The 22,053-nt window shown below is 38.8% G+C and overlaps 2 protein-coding genes across 2 annotated transcripts in view; both read left to right on the forward strand.

The window, feature by feature from the left end:
* The first annotated feature begins 644 nt into the window (after positions 1 to 644).
* LOC113415509 (uncharacterized) lies at positions 645 to 7,260 on the forward strand. Its single transcript, XM_026672954.2, has 5 exons — positions 645 to 911; positions 2,357 to 2,533; positions 3,648 to 3,747; positions 5,221 to 5,351; positions 6,378 to 7,260. Exons 1-5 carry the CDS (start codon positions 846 to 848, stop codon positions 6,663 to 6,665), a joined length of 762 nt encoding a protein of 253 aa, XP_026528739.1. The 5' UTR covers positions 645 to 845; the 3' UTR covers positions 6,666 to 7,260.
* A 3,332-nt stretch (positions 7,261 to 10,592) lies between these two features.
* Positions 10,593 to 22,053, forward strand: part of DCAF10 (DDB1 and CUL4 associated factor 10) — a 14,521-nt gene continuing 3,060 nt past the window's right edge. The window contains exons 1-6 of the mRNA XM_026672955.2: positions 10,593 to 11,039; positions 17,368 to 17,481; positions 18,256 to 18,453; positions 19,747 to 19,949; positions 21,075 to 21,185; positions 21,326 to 21,471. Coding sequence (XP_026528740.1) covers positions 10,702 to 11,039; positions 17,368 to 17,481; positions 18,256 to 18,453; positions 19,747 to 19,949; positions 21,075 to 21,185; positions 21,326 to 21,471 — 1,110 coding nt within the window. The 5' untranslated portion in view covers positions 10,593 to 10,701. The remainder of the gene's footprint in view (positions 11,040 to 17,367; positions 17,482 to 18,255; positions 18,454 to 19,746; positions 19,950 to 21,074; positions 21,186 to 21,325; positions 21,472 to 22,053) is intronic.

Consider the following 22,053-nt stretch of genomic DNA (forward strand, 5'->3'; position numbering starts at 1 on the left):
GATATACTGTCCTTAGGTGCTTATTCCAACAATTCACTCTTTATGAAGATTTCAGTCATCCAGATTATGATTGTCTAAAAGGCGCGTTTTCAAAAGGCAGTTGGACTTCCGTTTTTTCATTGAGGAAGACATTTCGCTCCTCATCCATGGAGCTCCTTCAGTTCTTAATTCAGTCAGAACTGAAAAAGCTCCTTGGATGAGAAACGAAACTCTTCCCGAAGGGAAAAAAACCCCACAAAAGTCCAGCTGCCTTTTGAAAAAGCGCCTTTGAGTTCGCTCTTTATTTCCTCTTTTCAAGCAACGCATTACCAGCCCGGAACAGCATTACAGAAACATTAGAAGCATAATGATTACGCTCTTTACATAAAACATGCCAAGCGAGAACCACATGGATGTCCGAAACATATACTTAATACGAGTAAATCCCTAATCTTGAAAACGGTTAACAGTGAATTTCCAGGCAGATTTATTCGCTCTTTATATAGCGACCCAATTAAGGCTGCCGTGGACCAAGTCCTCTCCCATCTCCAAATCTCAGTTGTGTTGCCTCTTCTCAATTGAAAATTAATTCCTCCTCCACCATCCCTGCCTGCCTCGTACAGTGGCAACTTTTACTACTTCTCCGGCTTCGCTACCTCCCATCGACCGATCTCGTTTCTCGCCACGCTTAAGAGAAAGGCCGCGCCACCCGCGAGACCTTGGCTTTGCGAGGCCTGCTGGCAATGATATAATAAAGGAGGCGGGTTTGGGGAGACAGTGTCGGGCATGCGTGCTTCTTTCCGCCTCTAAGATCCGCCGAAGGCTGGCGTTTCGGATTGCTCTGTCCTGTTTTCCCCAAGGGTATCATGATTAAGCGTTTTCTCCTCTCCGGCTTCCTTCAGCTCCACCGCCGCGGTGGCGGCTCCGTTTCGGTGAGTAGCGCTCCCTCAGCCGCCGCCCGCCTCCCATCCCCGCTTTCCCGCAATCCCTTAGTATTTCCATCCTCCTCGCCTAGAAACCAAGGCTGTGTCGAAGGGTTTCCTGGACCGGCGCTTTTTGGACCTAATTCAACAGGGGGCGCTTTCGGCCAGGGAAGCCATGGGAGACGATTGGGGTTCAGCTCTTTTATATTTATATTATACCGTTGGTGTAGTAGGTTAAGAGTGAGGAGGCTAAAGAGAAATTGGCAGCTAACAGACTTTCTGTAACTGTGCCCAATGATTAAGTCAAATGAACTCTGGAACTCTTTATTGTGAAATGCCTGTTGCAGGGTTCTCTCTCCTGTTTGGAGAAAAGCACAGTCTCGTTTATTAGAATCCTTTCCCAATAGCTTTTTTCCCCCTTGTGTCCTTCAGAAAGTGTAAAATTTAATGAGAATGAAGGGGGGCATTAAGTCACCAAAGCAAGGGAAATAAAAAAAACAATTGGTTTCTGACAGAAATGTTGATGAGGGGGGAAAAAAGAAGAGATGCACCAGCTCATTGCATATAGCTGCTTTCCTATCTCTCTTTCCTTCCTTTCCTCCTGCTCTCCTTACATACATACATCATAGCATCATCCTAACCATCAGTGAAATAATATAAAGCTGTTAGTTACTGTTGTTTTTGCACAACTTTAGAAGACTATGAATCCCTTGTGAGAAAGTGACATAGTGAATCTCACAATCTCACTGCTTTCTAATTTCATCTTACCTTTATGTCAAAAAAACCCCATCTCTCTCCATTCAGAATTTAAACTTCTCTGAAAAAAATGAGTTTCAACAGTTACTTCACTTTATTTTTTTAAAAGTTCCAAAAGTGGGAGATATTTGGCCATTTTTCTGTTTTGTAGCCCTTCTGCTTGCTTTCTCCTCACATACTCCTAAACAGAGTTGTTCCAACAGTAAGATGGGTGGCATATAAATTTAATAAAGAGATAAAATATTCTATTCTAAACAGAAGAGAATCTAAGCCTGAACTGTTATAGCAGAAGATTAGGTTATCCCAAACAATATCAGACATTCATTTTGAACATTCATGAAAAGCTAGTGAGGTTTGAGACCCAAATAGCTGAATTTAACGTTTGACTCTAAAATAGTGATCCGAACACAGATTTACACAAGGCCGTCTATGATTCTCAATATCTTTAGCTACTGTATAATTTTTTCAAATATCATACTCTACAGTATTGTATACAGTATACATTTTAAAAAGTATATATTTTACAGTAAACTCGGGTTTATCACTGGTGAGACCATCTCTTCAAAATGGCAGGTGAGGAAGTTTAGCAATCTCACTGCACTAGTTTGAAATGCCTATTTAGATCTTGGACCTGCAGTGATACTGAAGCCCTTAATATCCTATGTAAATAGAAGATTCCCTTTCATTCTGTATTTTAGTTTCTTCCTCTCAGTGTATCAGGAAACCTATGGGGAAGATCCGAAAGTGTAGCACTAAATCATCCAAAGAGTACAGAAAGAGAAAATACTACTAAGGAGATTGGACGCTATCCAATACCCAAGAAGACGGATTTGCCATATGATATAGTAGAGCTCATGGAGGAAATGGAAGTAAAGGTAAAAATATCTTAGTGGAACAATCCTGCCTATGCTAATTTTCTTATTGTGGGACTGTATATTTCCTATCTTGCGTAACACTTTCCCCCCTTTGGCTCTGATACCTTTTATGGCTGTTTTTTAGCAAGACATAAAAATATAAAAATTCTGATTAAACATTGTCTGAATTTGGTACTCTCATTAATGAATTAAATGATGCATCTTGGGCTAGACACTTAGATGATATTGTGTGCTTGCAAAGTCATCAAGCCATCAATCATTCTTCAAGAACTATATATCTCCCGTTCTTCTCACTTTCTAGAATAACAAAAGCCACCAGGATGACTAAACATCTGTTGAACTATATTGGATCTTAGGGCTATTGTTTGGAAGAAATAACACTGTATTTGATACACTTTTTAAAAAAGTTGGATTGATAGCAGATAATTTTATTATTCCATGTAGCTAAGTGTGGTTAATGTGGTGCTTTTGATTCTTGCCTGCTAGCAACCTTTCAATTGGAAAGGACAAGACTTGAAAACCAGAGATCTTCTTCTAGAAAAATATATATTTTCCAATGAGCCATTATTCTTCTCCATTAACATCACTCTTTGACACTCCACCACAGGTAGTCCTTGAATAAACCATTCATTTAGCAACCATTGGCACTGAAAAAAATTAGTTATGACCTGTCCTCATGCTTACAACAGCTGCTGCCTCCCCTCAGTCACATGATCAAAATTCAAGCACTAGGCAACAGCCATCTACTTATGTTGGTTGCAGCAATACAGGGTCATGTGATCACTGCTTGCAACCTTCCCAACCAACTTCTGACATACAAAGTCAGTGGGGGGAGCTTGATTTGTTTAATGACCATGTGATTCACGTAACAACAGCAATGATTTGCTTAATAACTGTGGCAAAAAAAGGTTGTAAAATAGGTTGCAACTCACTTAACAGCCGTATTGCTTAGCAACAGAAATTCTGGTCCCAGCTGTCGTAAGTTGAGGACTACCTGTACATGATCCAAACTAATTCTGCCGTGTAACTATATTATCTGTGAATTGAAATAATACGGATATTGGATAGCCTGTTGTATAAGTGATGTCTGACTACTTTTTTTCTTAATTCTCAGACTGGGTTTTTGCCCAATGTGTTTAAGGTTATGGCTCATCGGCCAGCAGAATTTAGGGCATTCTTTGCCTATTACAATGCCATCATGAACAAAGAGACAGGTAAGAATGCCCATCCTGCACTGACTGAATGGAAACTTTTTCCTGGTAAGAATCTCTTAAGTCACTTAGTGGCATTTAGTATTCCAGTATAGGTCCAATTTAAGAATTGGCTCAAGCTGTCTTTGACTATAGAACAGGAACCAGCCAATTACAATACTATCCATTAGCTTTCATATCCCTGAAGAATCTCTAATTTGCAGTCAAAAAGTTATTATGGACTGTTGTTTTATCAAACATGAGTGGTCTGGTGGCCTAGAGGTAGAGCTCTTGCCTCACAATCAGGAGGCTATGAGCTTGATCCTAGGTAGAGACAGATATTTCTCTCTCTGGGCACACTGAGAATACATCTGCTGAACAAAACTCCTCATTGGCAACAGGAAGGGCATCTGGCCATTAAAACACTCTGCTTGCTCCATTCAGTTGCCTAGACTCTACCCCGCAAGGGATTATGGGATTGTTAATCAAAGTTGATGATTATTATATCAAACATGGTTTTCCAGTCATTCTTGAAACAAGATTGATGATGATGATGAGCCTTCAATTAAAATAAAAAGAGGTTTCATAGAATTTCACAATATGTAGCAAAGAATGTTTATAGGTTGTCCTCAACTTACGTCCACAATTAAGCCCAAAATTTCTGCAGTTAAGTGATACATTTGTTAAATGAGTTTTCTCCCTTTTGCGACCTTTCTTGTCACAGTTGTTAAGTGAATCTGGCTTCCCCATTGATTTTGCTTGTCAAAAGGGGATCACATGACCCTGTGACATAGCAATGGTCATAAGTATGAGCCAGTTGCCAAGCACCTGAATTTTGATCACATGATCATGGGGACATTTCAAAGGTCATAACTGTGAAAACTGGTCATAAGTGACTTTTTTTCAGTGCCATTGTAACTTGGAGCGGTCACTAAACAAACTGTTGTAAATTGAAGACTATCTGTATTTATTTTAAAAGCTAGCCCTTAAAATGTGAATATGTTCGTGCAGATTATTGCAGTGGTGATTCAGTTATTGGTGCATTGGGAAAATTGTAGTTTTAGTTCTGATTATTTGAGATCCAAAATTATTTGTTGTATGCATTGGTTGTGCAGATTATGGACTGTGCTACAAGATTTTTATGAATGTGTAGTAGCTGTTAGGATTTAATTAGGGCAACTGCCAGAATCTTGACACAGTATATATTTGGATAGTGTTATTTTTTTCAAGTTGAATAATAAAAAGCCATCAGTCTCATTTTAGGGGCTATTTGCCTTCTTAGCAAAAGATAACAGTATTAAATATAGAAGGTTTAATTTCTATTTGAAGTTGCTTGCCTGCAATCACATGATAACATATCAAGCATGGATTGAAATTGTCAAATTATGGTAGTAAAGCAAGTCCAGGATAATTCCTATTAATTTAGAGTCATAATACTTGCTTTGGGGAATAAGCCCTTAGGCAGCTATAGAAATAAGATTCATCTTTCTCCCATAGGAAACTTAAGCAAGGCTGATAAAGAACTCATTATTGTGGCTACCAGTATTGTCAACAAGTGTCCCTACTGTGTAATTGCACATAGTGCCTTACATCGCATCTACTCCAAGAAACCAACTTTGGCAGATCAGGTCAGACCTAAGTTTATTTTTCTTTCTGTGTGGGTTTGATTTCTGTTCTGCTTTAAATAGCATATAAGCATGGTTACATGTACATGCAGTAGCTTTTATCTTTGTGGGAAAAGTGGAAGGAATGCACGAAAGTAACTTTTAAATTCACACGCCAGTTTTCCAAAGTGTGTTGTCTCACAACTGTATTATTCTTAGCAGTTTTGTCCTTAATTGAATTCCATTTGAAGAATATGGTTGTAAGAAGATTATGTAGCACCTGTCCTGTAAGAAATTGCAATTGAGATAAAATCTTGAAAGATTTTCAAAGAAGGCCGGATAACAATTACAGATTAGTTCTAAATGAGATTCTGTTAAAATGAAAGTAAAGTAAATGCATCCATTTCTAAAGACCGCAGAAGCTAATTTAGCCCTCCAACCTGCCTTGGTTATTAAAAATCAAGCAAAACAGGCAGGCAGATTGAGTTGCTCACAGAATCACAGATTCACTTAGAGATCTATCTTTCTGCAGTCTGCTATCTGAGTCTGCACTGAAAAATAGAAACTTCAGTCCTAAGGAAGGTTCAGCTCTGCTTTTAGATTAGCTAGAAAGCAAGAAAACCAATGATTTCCTGCTTTCTAGCTAATCTAAATCTCCCGGCAGAGTAGAACAGCTGATGGATGGGGGGGGGGGAGAAGAAAAAATAGCAACTTAGCAGGCAAGTTTGCCAGCTAAGGAGTGAATGGGCGGGGACGGGAGGGGCCAGCCAGTGGCGTGATTTGCCGGTTCTCCGAACTGGGCAGAATCATAATAATCAATTTTATAGAACTGGTCCGACCAGTAGAATCCCACCCCTGGATATACTGTTACGAATATCCTGTATTGTGTTATAGTTTGCATTCATAAATATTCCTCAATCTTTGTTCTAAAGATATTGATTTCTTTGACACAAGCTGATCTGGGCCGTGCAGGTTAAAAGATCTCACATTTAACCCTAAATGAACCCAAATGGAAGTATGTAATTTCTTATGGCTTTGTTTTGTGTTTAGGTGGCTGTGAATTGGAAACTGGCTGATCTAAGTGATCGGGAAATGTCCATCCTTGAGTTTGCCCTTGCTGTTTGCAGAGCAGATAATATAACAGAAGAGCACTTTCAGAAGCTGGAGGCACATGGATTTGACCGAGAAGATGCCTGGGACATAGGTTCCATTTCAGCCTTTTTTGCCATGTCAAATCGCTTAGCTCACTTCACAGATCTGCATCCCAACCCAGAATTCTATATCATGGGAAGAATACCAAGAGAGAAAAATCCAGTTCCTCCCAATAAAACTTGTTGATATCCTAATCTGTGCAAACACTGAGGTCAAGCTTGACTAATTACTGAATTACAAAAATTGATCAGTTTTAGATGCAGTGAAAAGAGAATCAAACTTTTGATTGTACAATACTTCTGAAATGATTTCAAACTTTTGATTGTACAATACTTCTGAAATGATTTCCAAGTACATCTCAATTGGATTGAGTTTCTTTAAAAGAAAAAGTGAGATCAGATACTAGTAGTTCAGTTTCTTTTGGTCATAACTAAAGATATGATTGGAAGTAAGAACCTCGTATCTTTTATTTCTATATAGCTAACTAAATAATAAGACCTTTTTATTCAGACATTGGAAAAGACAATTCTCATTTCCTCTAAAGTACTGGCAAGCATGTTTGATGTCTAAAGGCTTAGGTTTTTGCACTGGATCAGGAATCTTTTTTTTATTATTTTAATGAGCTTTATAATGTAATTATATTTCTTCTCCATGGATTTAACAATGCTTTCATACATTTGTAAATTTCAGCTTTTTTATCCTTTGATTTAAAAGGTCATGTAAACAACTGAAAAATGAAAGGTATTAAACAGTTACAATAAATTAATATATGTTTTTGCTATTTTTTGCTATGTATTTTATTTATTGTATTTAGTTTGCTCTTTGTAAAATGTCTTAAATTATAATGGTGTGACAGATTTCCTGATGCTGATATCTCAGAGCTCTGATACATATTTGTATATTAGATTCAAGCAAAGATGAAAAAGCAATTACAGTATTTTTTTTTTAACTGAAGGAATACAGTATGTTGTTGGCTCAAGACTGATATGCATTGAAATTCTAGTCTTGCTGTAAACATACCTCCTTTAATCCTAATGTTTGAAAGCTCATTTTGTTAGCTTGGTAAATTAGTTGGGTCTGTAATATTAGAATTAGAATTATTTTATTGGCCAAGTGTGATTGGACACACAAGGAATTTGTCTTGGTGCAAATGCTCTCTGTATACATAAAAGAAAAGATACATCGTCAAGAGTCAAGAGTATTTGTTCATTATAGTAAGGTAAGAGTAACTACAGGGAATCTGTGTCCAAAATATATTATATTCATTCCAAATCTAACTTTACTACTCATTAAATATCATTCAAATGAGTATTCTCTGCATGGATGAGAAGCTCTTTAATCTGGAAATGTAGAAACAAAAAATGCACAAATATACTCTGCTTCTTTCATTGATTCAATCCTATTTTGCTGCAGGCTGCCATGACCAGTTTTTAATCATTAATTCCATAGTGATCGATAAAATAGTGATCCAATACAAAGCAAAACTAGTGGCCTAGAGAGCTTACTGACCCACTTTTCAAAATCATTAATTGGTTCTTATTAGTTCATCCAGCTATGACTGTACTACAAATTCTTCAAAAACCAACCATGAAATCCCACAAACATTAGATAAGTAATGAGTCATAATGCTTTTTACAAATGTGTATGGGAATGTACATCTGAGAAAAATGGAAGTTCTAATGCAGGATGGAATCTGAATAAGAAGAGATCTACCAAAAACAGTCTCTGGTCATTGTAGAGACATTTCATTGAGCACAGGTCCATGGCCTGCTCAAATAGCTGAGGACACCATAGATCACTTTAATCTTGGTTGTTGAATCAAGGACAGGTGTCTATGGAGATTCTCAGTCACTTAGGTCATGGTTGTTCAAACGGTGGTTTTTCAAGACGCAACCGGACTTTCTTTGCTTTTCCTTGAAGATGTTTCACTTCTCATCCAAGAAGCTTCTTCAGCTCTGAGTAAAGAACGAACCTTCACCCTCATCCTATACCCAAGCTACAGATATTCCCCTCTATTGCATAACCATGTCTCTCCAATATTCTGTTCAATCTTTCCAGGTGGACTGTGATTCGTCAGAACCAACACTCAGAACAATGTGAATGGGATATGACAGGTATGGCATGCTTCTCCCCTTTTCCTTTAAAGGAAGTCTTGAAGGACATAGGCTATGGAACTGACCAATTTATTGAGGACATCTTTCCCAATCTCCCATTATGGCTTTGAGAAGAAATATCCATTTGGTTCAGTTCCAAGCTGGGAGAAAGACATTGGAAACATGGAGGCTGAATGGAAAAATGGCTTATTGATAAAGCAGAACCACATGGGTTTGTGGTTCTGGGCAGCTGACAAACTGAAGTTGAGAGTGGGGTTTTTTTATACCTTCTTTGGGCTTTGCACTTGAACTTCCTGTTCCTGTGCAAAGAACATGTATTCTGTTGTCTGTTGTCAGATTCCTATGGGATCATGTAGGGGTTATGTGGGATCATAGCTGGCTCTAGAGGCAAAAGAGGAAACACCAAATCCTAGGTGTTTGTCTGAGCTCCTGGTTTGGTTGAAGTTTGGACTCCCCTGAATGGTGTAATGAAGGGGCTTGTGTTCTGAAAGGGTGTTCGGCAATTCCTTTTGTGGCTTAACGGCTTTCATCCTGTTTTGGATCTTGAGTGAGAGTTAATTCTACCATTCTGCCTTTGTTCAGACTTTGCTGCAGGGAGTTTCAAAATATCCTGTCTTGAATGGATTTCTGCCTGCAGTATTTGCTTTGCATATGAATAGAGCTATCTAGAAACCCGTCTTTCTTTTTCAATAAGCTCTTTATCTCATAAGTGCTGACTTCTGCTGTGGGCTATTAAGAAAAGAGGGGGTTGCTTTCTGCCACTAAAAAAATATGTTTCTCCATTTCTTTGGGGAAATAGAATATTCTGCTTTTTAAATACTTCTTAAAATATTTCATTCCTCTAGGAGAGGGGTGGATGCTGATGAATGGGTGCTAACTTTCTACACGTGTATACTTGTACCACAGTGTTCCTGGGTAAGTTTAAGGATGGTTAACAATCCCTTCTGGTATATTTATTATGTCACAAACCCAGTTTTTATGCCAAGTATTCTCAGATTATTTGTGAAAGACCGGATTTCTAATTATTCTCCAAAGCACCATAGGGCAGGACAAGAAATAATGGTTGGAAACTGATAAAAGAGAGAATAATTAAGGAATTAGGGAGAAACTTTCTAATAGTAAGGACAATTAACCAATGGAACAGCTTGCCTTCAATAGTAAGAACAATTAACCAATGGAACAACTTGCCTTCAGAAATCTCCATCACTGGAGGTTTTAAAGAAGAGACTGGACAGTCACTTGTCTGAGATTGTATAATTCTATACATATACATATACGTGCATAAGCGCACCAACGTGCCTACCGTCCCTGTCCTATTGTTTTTTATTTTTCTTATATGTACCCATTTTATGTATTCATAACTATGTATATACTTATACCTATTATCTTGTAAGCAATTGACAAATCAAATAAATAAATAAAATTCTCCTGCTTGAACAGGGGACTGGACTAGAAGACCTCCAAGATCTCTTCCAGCTCTATTCTATTCTAATCTAGAGAGACTAAGTAACATATTGCTGGCTTCCTCTCCAGCACCGATGACGTTACCTAGTTGGGTAATGAAACATCTTCAAGAAACCAACCAGCTTAGAGAGCCTCAAGGATCCCACAGTTCAACCAAGAGCTACAACTATTCTCCCCTATTGGTTCCTCCCACTAATTTGACAAGATACTGTAGTAGGCAGGGTAGACAAGACATCAATTCGCGTTTGGATTTTTGAGACTGACTGAACCCCGCTAGCAACCCTGCATCTCTGAGCACAAACTCTGCTGAAAGCAGCCATTAATCCTACCTAATAACCCCTCTGAAAATGACACTTGATTCCTGACATTCTGAAACGCAACCAGAGGTAAACGACGCTTTCCAGTTTGTTTAAAAACGCCCGGCCGTTCATAGCCCAGTATGAGCGCGTTTCCCCAAAAGCGGGGCAGGGAACATCATTCGGGCGGTCGCTTCGCGACGCTCTCGAGTTTGCGCCCGGTGCGATTTCTTTGGTGCTCACCGCACCGGAAGTGGTGGGGAGCCGAAGGCCCGGGGGTGGGTGGGGAATGGTGGTAGTGGTGGTGGTGCTGCTGCTGCTTGTCGTGGCGGCGGGGCCGGGCTCGGGATGAGCTGGAAGGCGCGGTGGGGCCCCACCCCAGAGCGGTCGCCCCCGGGCGACGGCGACCAGTCGCCGCCCCCTTCGAGCTCCCCACCCCGGGCGATGTCACCGAAGTCGCCCCCGGCTTCTTTTACTTCCACCGCCCCGGTCTCGGCTCCAGGCGGGGGGCTTTTCTCTTGGGTGCGGGAACGGGGCTTGGGCCATGGGGGCCGCTGCGTGGAGCCGGCGAGGGACACTTTCCGGGCCATGACGAGGCTCTACGGTGCTATTCAGCCCGCCGATTCGGTGTCCCCCATCACCCGCACCCACGGCGCCGTTTTCAACCTGGAGTACTCCCCTGGCGGGTAAGGATGAAGAGAAGGGATGCTCGGAGCCGCTTTTGGGGGCGAGAGGTCTCCGTTTAGTGGCGGCTTCGCGGCACATTTTTTTTTGCAGTTTAAGCTGCAGGTTGAATTATGTCCACGCTTGCAAGGAAGAATTGTGTCTCCATTTTTATTCCTATACTTGTTCCCCACCCCCCGGATTTACTACAGTGTAGTAGATGTTGCATCTCGCCCCTGCTCCCCCCGCCCTACAGACACACCCCCGGTGGCTGTAGTTTGCCCGTAAAGTTATGAGGACATACTGTGATTGGGCAAGCAACTGCACAAGGCCGGTGAAGTGTTTGCAAATAGGGAAATAGGGACAGAGTAAGCAACAAATAAGATAAGAATGGATGTGTCAGGTAGCAGTCAGAAGCCACTTGGTGTAATGAGAAAAAAATGCGGTTTACTTATTTCAAATATCTCAAGATCATGAGAGCAGTTCCATTAGTGTCAACTAATGTTAGTTTGCTGTGTTTTGAAGCTGTCACCTACAAACAGAAGCTTTTGCGCCTTTTTTTGTGTGTAACTCTGTTTCCTATCCTTAAGTTCTTTTTAAAGATGAATGTATGATTTAAATGGCACAAAAGATCCACATTTTAAAAAGAAATATTCATGGGACTCCTCATGATTGATTGGAATATTGCATTGTGCTTCTCCAAGGGAAAACTGCAACATTTTTTGTTGTACTGCATTTATTCTAAGATCAAAGGAAACGAAAGTAGGAAAAGTATAACTTCTGAATAATTATTTGTTTTTGTCTCCTGATAACTGCCTGGAGAAGTCTTTGCAGTGTTCTTGGCAAGATTTCAGAAGTGATTTGCTACAGAAATTTTGGTTTCGATTGTGGTCATAAGTTAAAGACTTACCGGTTTTTTCATTGAAGAATGTAAACTGGTGTTGCAGAATATAGCTTGGTTTAGCATAAAGTGAAATCTATTTCTCAGAGACCCTCATTATTTTAAATACTGTAACAAGTTAATCTCCAAATTACATTTTTGTGTATGTCCAGATTAATACACTTTACAATTTCTATTTGGTTTTTTTTATCTTTTTGTTCTTGGATTAAGATGATGCCGGTATATTTCATATAATACATTACAACAAACAATTTTTTTATTACAGGTAGTCCTCGATTTACAACAGTTCATTTAGTGAGCATTTAAAGTTATAACAGCACTGGGGAAAAAGTCAATTTTGACCGTTTTTCACACTTTCGACCTTTGTAGCATCCCTGTGGTCAAGTGATCAAAATCCAGAAGCTTGGCAACTGACTTATTCTTTTGACGGTTGCTGTTTCCCAAGGTCATGTAATCATCTTTTGCAACCTTTGGTCAAGCAAATTCAATGTTCCTTATTCTCAGCTAAATAATATATGCTGGCTGTAGTCCAGATATTAAGCTGTGAAAAGTATTTGAAAGGGATGCTTCTGTAAAGTGTCTTGGTGTGAGTGAAGCACTCCTCAAAATGTAAAGGTGGTTCCATACTTTGAAAGGCCCATTTGCTTGTTTCAGAGGCTATTCCAGTTGACTGTATATGCATGTCTATGCATGGGAAGTTCTTTTATTGTTCATGTTTTATCAACCATATGCCTCCTAAAGGCTGAGATCTCTACTTAAAATAATAGCCCATTGGGACCTGAATGACAGATCTACTAAAGTTATGAAAAAGGTACTCCTGTTTAAAAACTGTTAAATTGAACAGATTGGGATATCGTGTAAAGGTGATGTATTTATCTGAACATTGATGTTTTTCATTTAGCACATGTGTAGTTTTATACAGTCTTTTATTGTATCTGTTTTTCTCCTGGAAATATATGTTGTATTTTACTTTTATTTATTTTTTAATATGGCCTTAAAGATGATCAGTCAATAAACAATCTTTGCATTGTCTATCCACTTTTATTGAGATTGCCAGAAGTATAACCTTATTAAGTAACTGTGCTATAGTACCTTAATAAGTCAGAGTTTTTCATCTATGTGCTAAAGCTCATAATAAGTTTTTACACTGAAAGTTCACAAAGAAAATACGACTTTCATGCAAAATAAGTTTTGGCTGTAAGTACTTGAAACATAGATTGCCTGGTATTCCTTGATGGTAATAGTTGAATTGTTTCATCTTGTCAATAATTTATTTCTTGAGTCTAGAATAAGGTGGCTGGTGGAAACCAAATGAATCCCTTTTGCACTAAATCAGCAGTATGAATTCTTCTGTGTCAGTGCTTTGCCACTTCTAATTTGGCTTGATTCACACAGTGTTATTTTGTGTTTTATTTTTGTTTAGGATGATATAGGTGTGCGCACATTTCATTTAAACTACCTTCTGTTAGTAACGAGGGAACTATAAATGACAGTGATATCATTAGAACAAGCTGGATTCCTTTACACTCCATTTTTGTTTGTTTTTTACAAGTACAAAATCAGTGCATTAAACATTGCAGAGGCTTCACAGAACTACTTAACATTTTTTTTCACAATCATTCCCAAAATGCAGAAAAAACTTATATAGCTGAAAATCATCAGTGGAGCTGAGTTTCCATGGTGCAATTTGAGGGCATTTTGAAGATGCACAGTGGGGCTGGAGACTGCATGCATCCCATAAACTTTGGGTCACTATTGTTTGTTCCATGAATTCTGGCCTAGTGATACATGACAGCAGCTTGTGAAATAATTGAGAAATCGGTATTTCAAGGTTCTCTGCTTTTCCCCCCCTCTCGCTTGATGTCATACTTTAAGCTTAAGAAGCACTAAAGTTTACTACTCTGCATTTGGACATGGAAGCCAGAAATCTAGGACTTGTGTTGTTATTTTTTTAACTTACAATTTAGATCTTTCATTTCTCTGGGATATGAAGAGTCGGCAGTGGGCTCTGATTTTTTTAAATTTATATGGTTACCTCTGAGTTCTTGGAATTTGATAGAAACTCAGAGCTAAATATAATTCTAGATTGCCATTGTTCAGCATTTGTTTTTGATTCCTAAGATACATTGCTTAGCAGAACTAGTACTTTTATTTGGGGCTATTCATTTTTTATATGTAAAGTTCCTCTCTGAGTCAGTCTGGCATATGGCTTTTCTTTGATTGCTAAAACCTTTGATCTTCCATTATTTGCAATTCCTTCAATACCATCTATATTTGATAGGCAGGTCCCACCATGCATCCTCACATTTGTCTTTGGCAGAGTTCCCAGGCTTTTTGTCCTCTTCTTTGTGGCAATCTCCAGCTAGTAAGCTTTTAGTGGTATAAATACCATTGTATACAATTCAGGTTTGCCCACCCGCATAGTTTTTTTATTAAACCCTTGTCTGTTTGCATCCTTGTTGCACTTGTAATGTGCCAGTGTATTTCTGGTAATATAAGATTCTACCCTTAATGGCAGTCTAGCATCTGAGGCCTCTCCCATCTCCTGCTGGAAATTTTCTCTACTTCCTCTAGTCCTAATCTGAGTTTCTGTTATCAACTAGCTAGCATTTCTTTGGACTTCGTCTAGATGGGTATGTGAACAGCAAGCAAGAAGCCATAGGGAAATACAAACTATCACAGGCGACCTATCAAAACATATTTTCTAAATGACTTAAATATTAAAATTAAAAAATAAACATCAACATGAAAAACCCTATTTGTATTGCTGAAGATATTAAATATTAAACCATATTGAAAGAGGAACCCAAGGAGCATTTGAACAAACTGGCCAAAATAAATGTATTTGGTGTCAAATAAGCCATAGAGAGGACCATCAATCATGACTCTGTGGAGGCTAATCCATAACGCTTATTAAGAAGACCTTTGCTTTAATAGTGACATGTTGCTTTTTGCTTGTCAGGGATTCACACAAGAATCCTTAGGAAAGATAGCTGGAGTATGTGCGTGTGTATGATAATTTTCCAATTATCCTAGTCCCTATTTGTTTTAAAGGCCTTTATGGTCAAAAGTATCACTTTCAACAGAGTCCACAAATTCACTTGGAGCCTGTGCAGCTGGTAAAGCATTGGCATATGTATTTGAAGCAATTCCAATTCCTAATTTTGGAGCTTTATCTCCTTCTGTGAGGGAGATGGGCAATTTAAAAATGTGTGAGTGAGTGAGTGTGTGTGAAGAGAGGGAAGGAGGGAGGGAAGGGACAACTTGAAACCACAGCAGTTTTAAAATTTTTGTAGAGGCAGCATTGAGTACAATATAGTAATCTTCCAAATGTGAAGTTATAAGAATGTGCATAACTAGTTAAGATATCTCCGTGCAGGTGTCATTACAGCTGCACATCAGATAAAGTTCATAAAAGATACTTCTAACCACAGAAGGTGTTAAAAGTCTTTTTTTAATAGTTAAGAGTCATTAAATCACAATGTTGCTTAAAGGTTTGGGAATTTATTGACTCCTTTGTTTAATTGGATTCTCCCATGTGTGTCCTAATTGGGCATACATTCTGGTAGGGAGACATTGCCTGAGGATGGGCTCCAGCACGAGTCTGAAAGCTCAGAAGACTAAACCTCTGATCCCGGTGACTGACCCAGATTGGAACATTATCCTGGGCCACATATATTTGCCTTCATTCATAGGTTCTTTTTATCTAGGGTCTTGCCACTCCTGAGGCACCCCAAATTCCACTTAACGATCTGCACATTCATTTAACAAATGCATTGAGCAGAGCAGGGATGAGGACTCATTAATGGCCTTTCAACTGTAATGGGCGGACTCCATTACGGTTGTAAAAAGATAAGCCCTTTCTATTAATGCAGTGTAAAATCTCTTCCTAAATTATATGGATGCACGTGTATTTTTTGCAGAATTGGGGAGAAAAACATTAAATCTTGCCTTTGCTGTTAGATGATGTTTAAAAAGAAGGCTGCAATCTATACAATGTACTCATAGCCTTATTGTATATTTGTGATCACACAAACAATGATCAGTTAAAGGAATTGTGTTCATTGAAGCTCAAATGTATATGGGAAATATTAGTTTAGCAGGTGCACAGTTTAATAAAGCATTATTCAAGGTTTGGAAATGGAGGGAGGGGAAGGGAGGGAGGGAGAGAAGGAAGAAAGGAAGGATCATTATTTTTCTTGAATAGGAAATACTTTCAAATAAAGATATGAATTGTTTCTTTCTGTGTAAATAGCCAGCTACATTTTATCATCTTTGTAATTTTGTTGATCAAATAGTAATCTCATTGATGAAATCACCTGTAAATACACGTCATAGGACAAAGTTAAGAGAGTAACACGTTCACAGAGTTAGCCCACTCTGGTTCTCTTGAATTAAACAACATTATCTGTTGGGATCCAAGAAGTATACCTTCTCTATCATAATGGGTGCCTTTTGGAATAAGGTATACCCCTGAAATCCATGTGCTGCCATCCTGTTGGACTTCAAAGCCTTGTGTGATTTGGATGGGGGGCCTTGTTGGATGTGTCTCTTGTTTTTTTTTTTAATGTTTGTTAGCATGTTGTGCCTGGATCCCATCTTGGTTTTATTGTAGTTTGGGTATTAATGTTACTATTTGAGGATTCACATAGGGTCAGTTAAATTACTAGAGCCTAAATTGAATTGAATAAATAAATAAAATTTGAAGTCTTCTAGAACTCTGGGGAGAAAGTACTTTCTCCCATTATTAGAGTGATATTTCTCTGATCGAATCTTGGATGATTGAACAAAGCATTTTCCTGCTCAGTCCTTTTTTGGACAATTGTGTACACCAGTTTTATCAGAAGTGCTAGAAGAATTCATGAAACAGTTTCTGCTTCGTAACACTGAAGCAAGTGGAAGAAAATAAAATTAACAATTTAAATATGTAGAACATAATTTAGAGTACTTTAGATAGAAATATTACACCCTGGTTATTGAAGAAAGCAAGTGTGGTGTAATGATTAAAAGAACTAGACTAGAAACCAAGAGACTATGTGTTCTACTCCTGCCTGAGGCACAATGCCAGCTGGGCGACTTTGGCCAATCCTACTCTCTCAGCTCTAAGGAAGAAGGCAAGGACAAACCACTTCTGAAAATTTTGCCAAGAAAACTGCAAGGGCTTGTCCAGACAGTTGCTTGAAGCCAAGATTGACTCAAAGAAACAACAAAGTTATTATATTTTTATTCTATTTATTCAGTGCATTGTTGCTTCTGTAGTTGGTTGGCTTTGCACATATTTATTTAAAAGAAAGAAGGAAAAAAAATCACAAAAGAAACAGCTTTGTCTCATTATTAGCATTATTGTTATTGATTCATTTCTAAGTATGCATGGACTTTTTGGAGCCTTTCTTGTGAAAGAATGTGAGGTTTATTTATATGTAATATACCTGCTTCTTTTTGCTGTTCAGGTCAGTGCTAACTGTTGCTTGTGAACAGACGGAAGTGCTGCTGTTTGATCCCATTTCTTCAAAGCACATCAAAACCCTTTCCACTGCTCATGAGGACTGTGTAAATAATATCAGGTTAGTCTCCTGGGAAGTGAAAATCAGTTGCCAATGATTAAAATTTCAAAGCCTGTCTTGTTCAACTGTAAAAGTAGTGAAGGATGAAGTTGTAATGTTATGCAAAGTAGTTGTCATTCAAAATGTTTGTGTTCAACTCCTGCCAGTTCTTCCTCCTAACCAAGGGGATCATAAACCAGATTAATAATTACAGTGTTCAAAAACCATGGCAATAGGAATGAATTTAAGACAGATGTAATTCCAAATGGAGAATGAGGATCCAAAGAAAAATATATAACAACACGAAAACTTAATTTCAAATTTGACCTAACACATTTCTTTGTTAGTAACTAGCAAACATTGATTAAAATGAATACATACACAAGCTAATAATTGAACATGATATAATCATTTATAGTCATTTAAAATTTGTGTTTCTTTTCAAATGAGGCATTTTTTCATGGATTGTGAAATGACAAAGTAATGGTACCTCTCATACATTCTTACTAAATAAGCCAAATGTAAAATTGGCTACCTTAGAAAGCTTCTTCTGATATTTCTTAAACTAGCAGGTCCTCAAATTCTCACTTTAAGCACTACAGCCCATTTTTGAGATCTGCTTTAGTCTTTCAGATGCTCTAAAAGCACTAAACTGATACTACTCTATATGATGTAATTATATTCTGGAATCAATGCAGGGTAACATTTAGTATTATGATTTACTGATGTTTGCTATGAACTTGATTGCATTAATGAGATCCTGTCCCTTTCCATTCATTTTTTTTATACTTGTAGGTTTCTTGATAACAGATTATTTGCAACTTGCTCTGATGATACTACCGTAGCACTATGGGATCTGAGGAAGCTAGATTCAAAAGTGTGCACTTTACATGGTCACACCAGCTGGGTGAAGAATATTGAATATGATACCAACACAAGACTCCTAGTAACATCAGGATTTGATGGAAATGTCATCATTTGGGATACCAACAGGTAAAGAATTGACCCCTTTCTTCTTTTAGAAGTACTGAAATGACAACACTTCCTTTTTAATACAACAACACTGCCTTTTTAGTATCTTACCTGAAAACCTGCTAGCTGCATGGAAATAGGGTGGTTGTACTTTGAGTTTCTTGGTTCATGTCTTAGTGGTGTGCAGGTGTAAGTCAAAGTTCATTCCCTATCATACTTTATTCTTTCCTTTCCCCTATATTGTAAGGTCAACAAACTGTCATAACTGAAATTAGCATAATGTTTCTGCAAATTGTCCACTTAGAGCCAAGCCTGGAGCAGAATCTTGAAATATTTTTAAAATTTTAGTAGATGAGTAAGAATGACCACATCATATATTTACTATGACCATAAATCCAGCAGTTTCATTCAGGGGTGGGCTGCTGGGGGTTTGCAGGGGTGCAGGAGAGTCCCTAGCTAAGATTCTGTGCAATTCGGAGAACCCCCCCCCCCAAATCCCACTCCTGGCTTGCCCTGCCCACCCTCCCAGGAGTCCCCCTGCGGCCTGTTTTGGATGCAGGTATGTGCAGGGCGCGCGCAGGGTGAAAAACGGGCCTCCCGGAAGTTTGGGAAGGCCAGATAAGAGCCTGTTTCCGGCTTCCAGAGAGTCTCCAGAGCCCGGGAAGGCCATTTTCACCCTCCTGGAGGCTCGAGGAAAGCCTCTGGAGCCCGGGTAGGGCAAAAAGCCCCCCCCCCCGGTGCAGGAGGACGACTAGGCCATGCCCACCATGGCCATGCCCACCCATCAACCGGGCAGAGAATCCCTTGCTAAAATTTTTGAAGCCCACCCCTGGTTTTATTTATAAAAAATAAAACAGATATGGAGAATTAGAACTTTTATACTGAAACCAATCAGGTGTTTTGAGCAGCCATGATATGTCACCACTGCATAATATCCCAGTGCTTTACATCAGAACATACAATATTGGTGGATGAGAGTACGGGAATATCTTCTAGATCTAGAATATCTGCCACATGTTGTCTTACTTTACAAGCAGCAATGTAATACTGGGTCATGGCAACGGCTGTTTGTTTGAAGCGTGCTCTCCTCTGCTTGCGTACTGCACATGAGACGCTGCCAGCAACCCATGAAGCATGGCAAAGTCCTGCTGCTTCTTTGAAGCTGTAGAGCAGATGCTTTGGAGCTCGAGTTGAACGAGGAAAGATGAATATTATTCTTTAAGAGAAATACTATCTCAAACATAGGATTAAAAATTTGGGTTCTTAAAACTATGCAATAATAATTCCTGTGGTTTGACGGGTGCCTTTCCTTAGGTGCACAGAAGATGGCTGTCCTCACAAGAAGTTCTTTCACACCCGCTTTCTCATGCGCATGAGATTGACTCCAGACTGCTCCAAAATGCTGATCTCTACTTCTTCTGGGTATCTTCTGATCTTGCATGATCTCGACTTGACCAAATCTTTAGAAGTTGTCAGTTATCCCATTCTGAGAGCCAGAAGAACCACATCAAATTCTGGCAAGTCTTGGCATTTTGTTAATATTACCCCTGTTGTGCCTATATTGTTCCTAGATCTTGTGAGATAATAGATGGCATTGGATAGATAGCATTGTATGCAAGAAGTAAATTAACTTGAAAAGCCTGTATGGTATATATTGCAAAAGGTTAGTAGGATGAAGGACATATAGCAATAGCACTTAGACTTATATACCACTTCACAAAGCTTTACAACTCTCTCTGAGCGGTTTTACAGAGTCAGCATATTACCCCCAATAATCTGTGTTCCCATTTTACCGATCTTGGAAGGATGGAAGGCTGAGTCAACCTTGAGCCTAGTGAGATTTGAACTGCCAAATTGCAGGCAGCTGGCAGGCAGCAGAAGCATTCTAACCACTGTGCCACCTCAGCTCTTATGCTGAAAGTTCATTTATAGTATTATTTTGCACACACATTTATGGCTTCATTTGTACACCATAGTAAATTAATTTCAGTGTATGAATTTAGCCTCTGCTAATTTTGAAAGCATTGTTTTATTGCATCTTTGTGTCTATTTCTAACTGAATTAGTTGCCATAGGGTGACTAACACATTTGAGAAATAAACTGCATAAGTATTCTTTCTCTTATAATAAACTACCTTCTCATGTTCATACATGTTAATAAATCTGGATGGATCTGTTAGCCTTGCCTCTTTTTATGAAGAGGTGGCAGTGCTCTTGAGTGGCATGTGAACTACTGTGATGCCTATTCTTTTTGTGACTTTTTATGCTGAATGGAACCAGCCTAATGTTTTTGCATGGTAGCTTTTTCTGGAAGAATGCCAGTTAGGGGACTTGCCTTATGGGTATGTTCTGCTATTACTGATCTTGCAATAAATAACAAGATTAGTTTTCAGGAGGATGAGATTCCAAGGAAAATAATCTGTAAACTATTAATTTCTAAATGTTGGCAATATTTCTTAGAAATAAGCAACCAAATGATACCTAACCCAAGAAAAGTTCTTAAAAATCAAGAACGATTTTCTCGATCATTAATGGAGCACCATTTGAAAAGAGTTTTCAAAGCCATTACATTAATCCATTAGGAGAGGTATCTAACCCTGTTTTTGTTTTTGATGTCACCTCATCTTGCTTTTCCATTCTCAGATCTGGCATCTGTCACTTCACCTGGTCCTAGAAGTGCTGAGTCACCAGGACACCAAGGAGATTCGGGCCCACGTACTGAGAAACATACCGTAAGAGTAACCCAGCGAGAAGGTATGTAAAACAAGTCTAAAACTAATCGCCAGATCTGAGCCTCTTCTGTATGGCAAGGGCTTACAAAATGTTCTGTCCTATTGGACAAGGAGGGAATTAAAAGTGATGTTAATTGTAGTGTTGCCATTCTGTTCCCTTAGGTGGATCTCCACGTAATAGTCTTGAGGTGTTAACCCCAGAGGTTCCTGGTGAGAGGGATCGGGGAAACTGCATTACATCACTTCAGCTCCATCCTAAGGGATGGGCGACACTTCTTCGATGTTCAAGTAACACTGATGATCAGGAGGTAAAAGTAGGGTGATGATAATGGTGCATATGTATGTTGATCATGTTCTTGCAGAAAAACTGGAGTGTCAACTCATAAAACATTTTCTATACACGTTTTATAGTTACCAACAGAAAGAGGAGGGGAGAGTTTCAAAGAGCAAGCAGCAGTGTGGAATCGAAAGTACATTCCATTCATATTTTCTTCAGAGACTGATTAGATGACTGAACCTTCTGCTGCGCAAAAAATTAATTGGAGAGCATGATTGATGACTCTTGGCTATGGATGTGTTTCGTTGGAGAATATGAATTAGGGGTGGCGGGGAAAGCAGGATCAAGGGTGACAGTGAATTACATGTCTCAGAGTTGACTATGCCCAGGTCATGCTGACATGTTGACTTCCAAAAAATCCCTTTGAAATTTTGGGAGTTTGGCTCGAGACTGATGATTTAATTGGGGTAACTGCCAGAATCCTGATATGGAGGTCTTTTGTCTATTAATGGAATAGAAGCAAATTGTCACTCCATTGATAAAATGAGAAATACGGAACAAATGTGGCAGCAGTGTATACAATTGTAATCTTGAGTTACAGTGTTTGCTTCAC

Source organism: Notechis scutatus, chromosome 2 (assembly GCF_049901735.1).
Source record: "Notechis scutatus isolate UNSWTSFEM ecotype Mainland chromosome 2, rNotScu1.2, whole genome shotgun sequence".
In the NCBI taxonomy this organism is placed as follows: Eukaryota; Metazoa; Chordata; class Lepidosauria; order Squamata; family Elapidae; genus Notechis; species Notechis scutatus.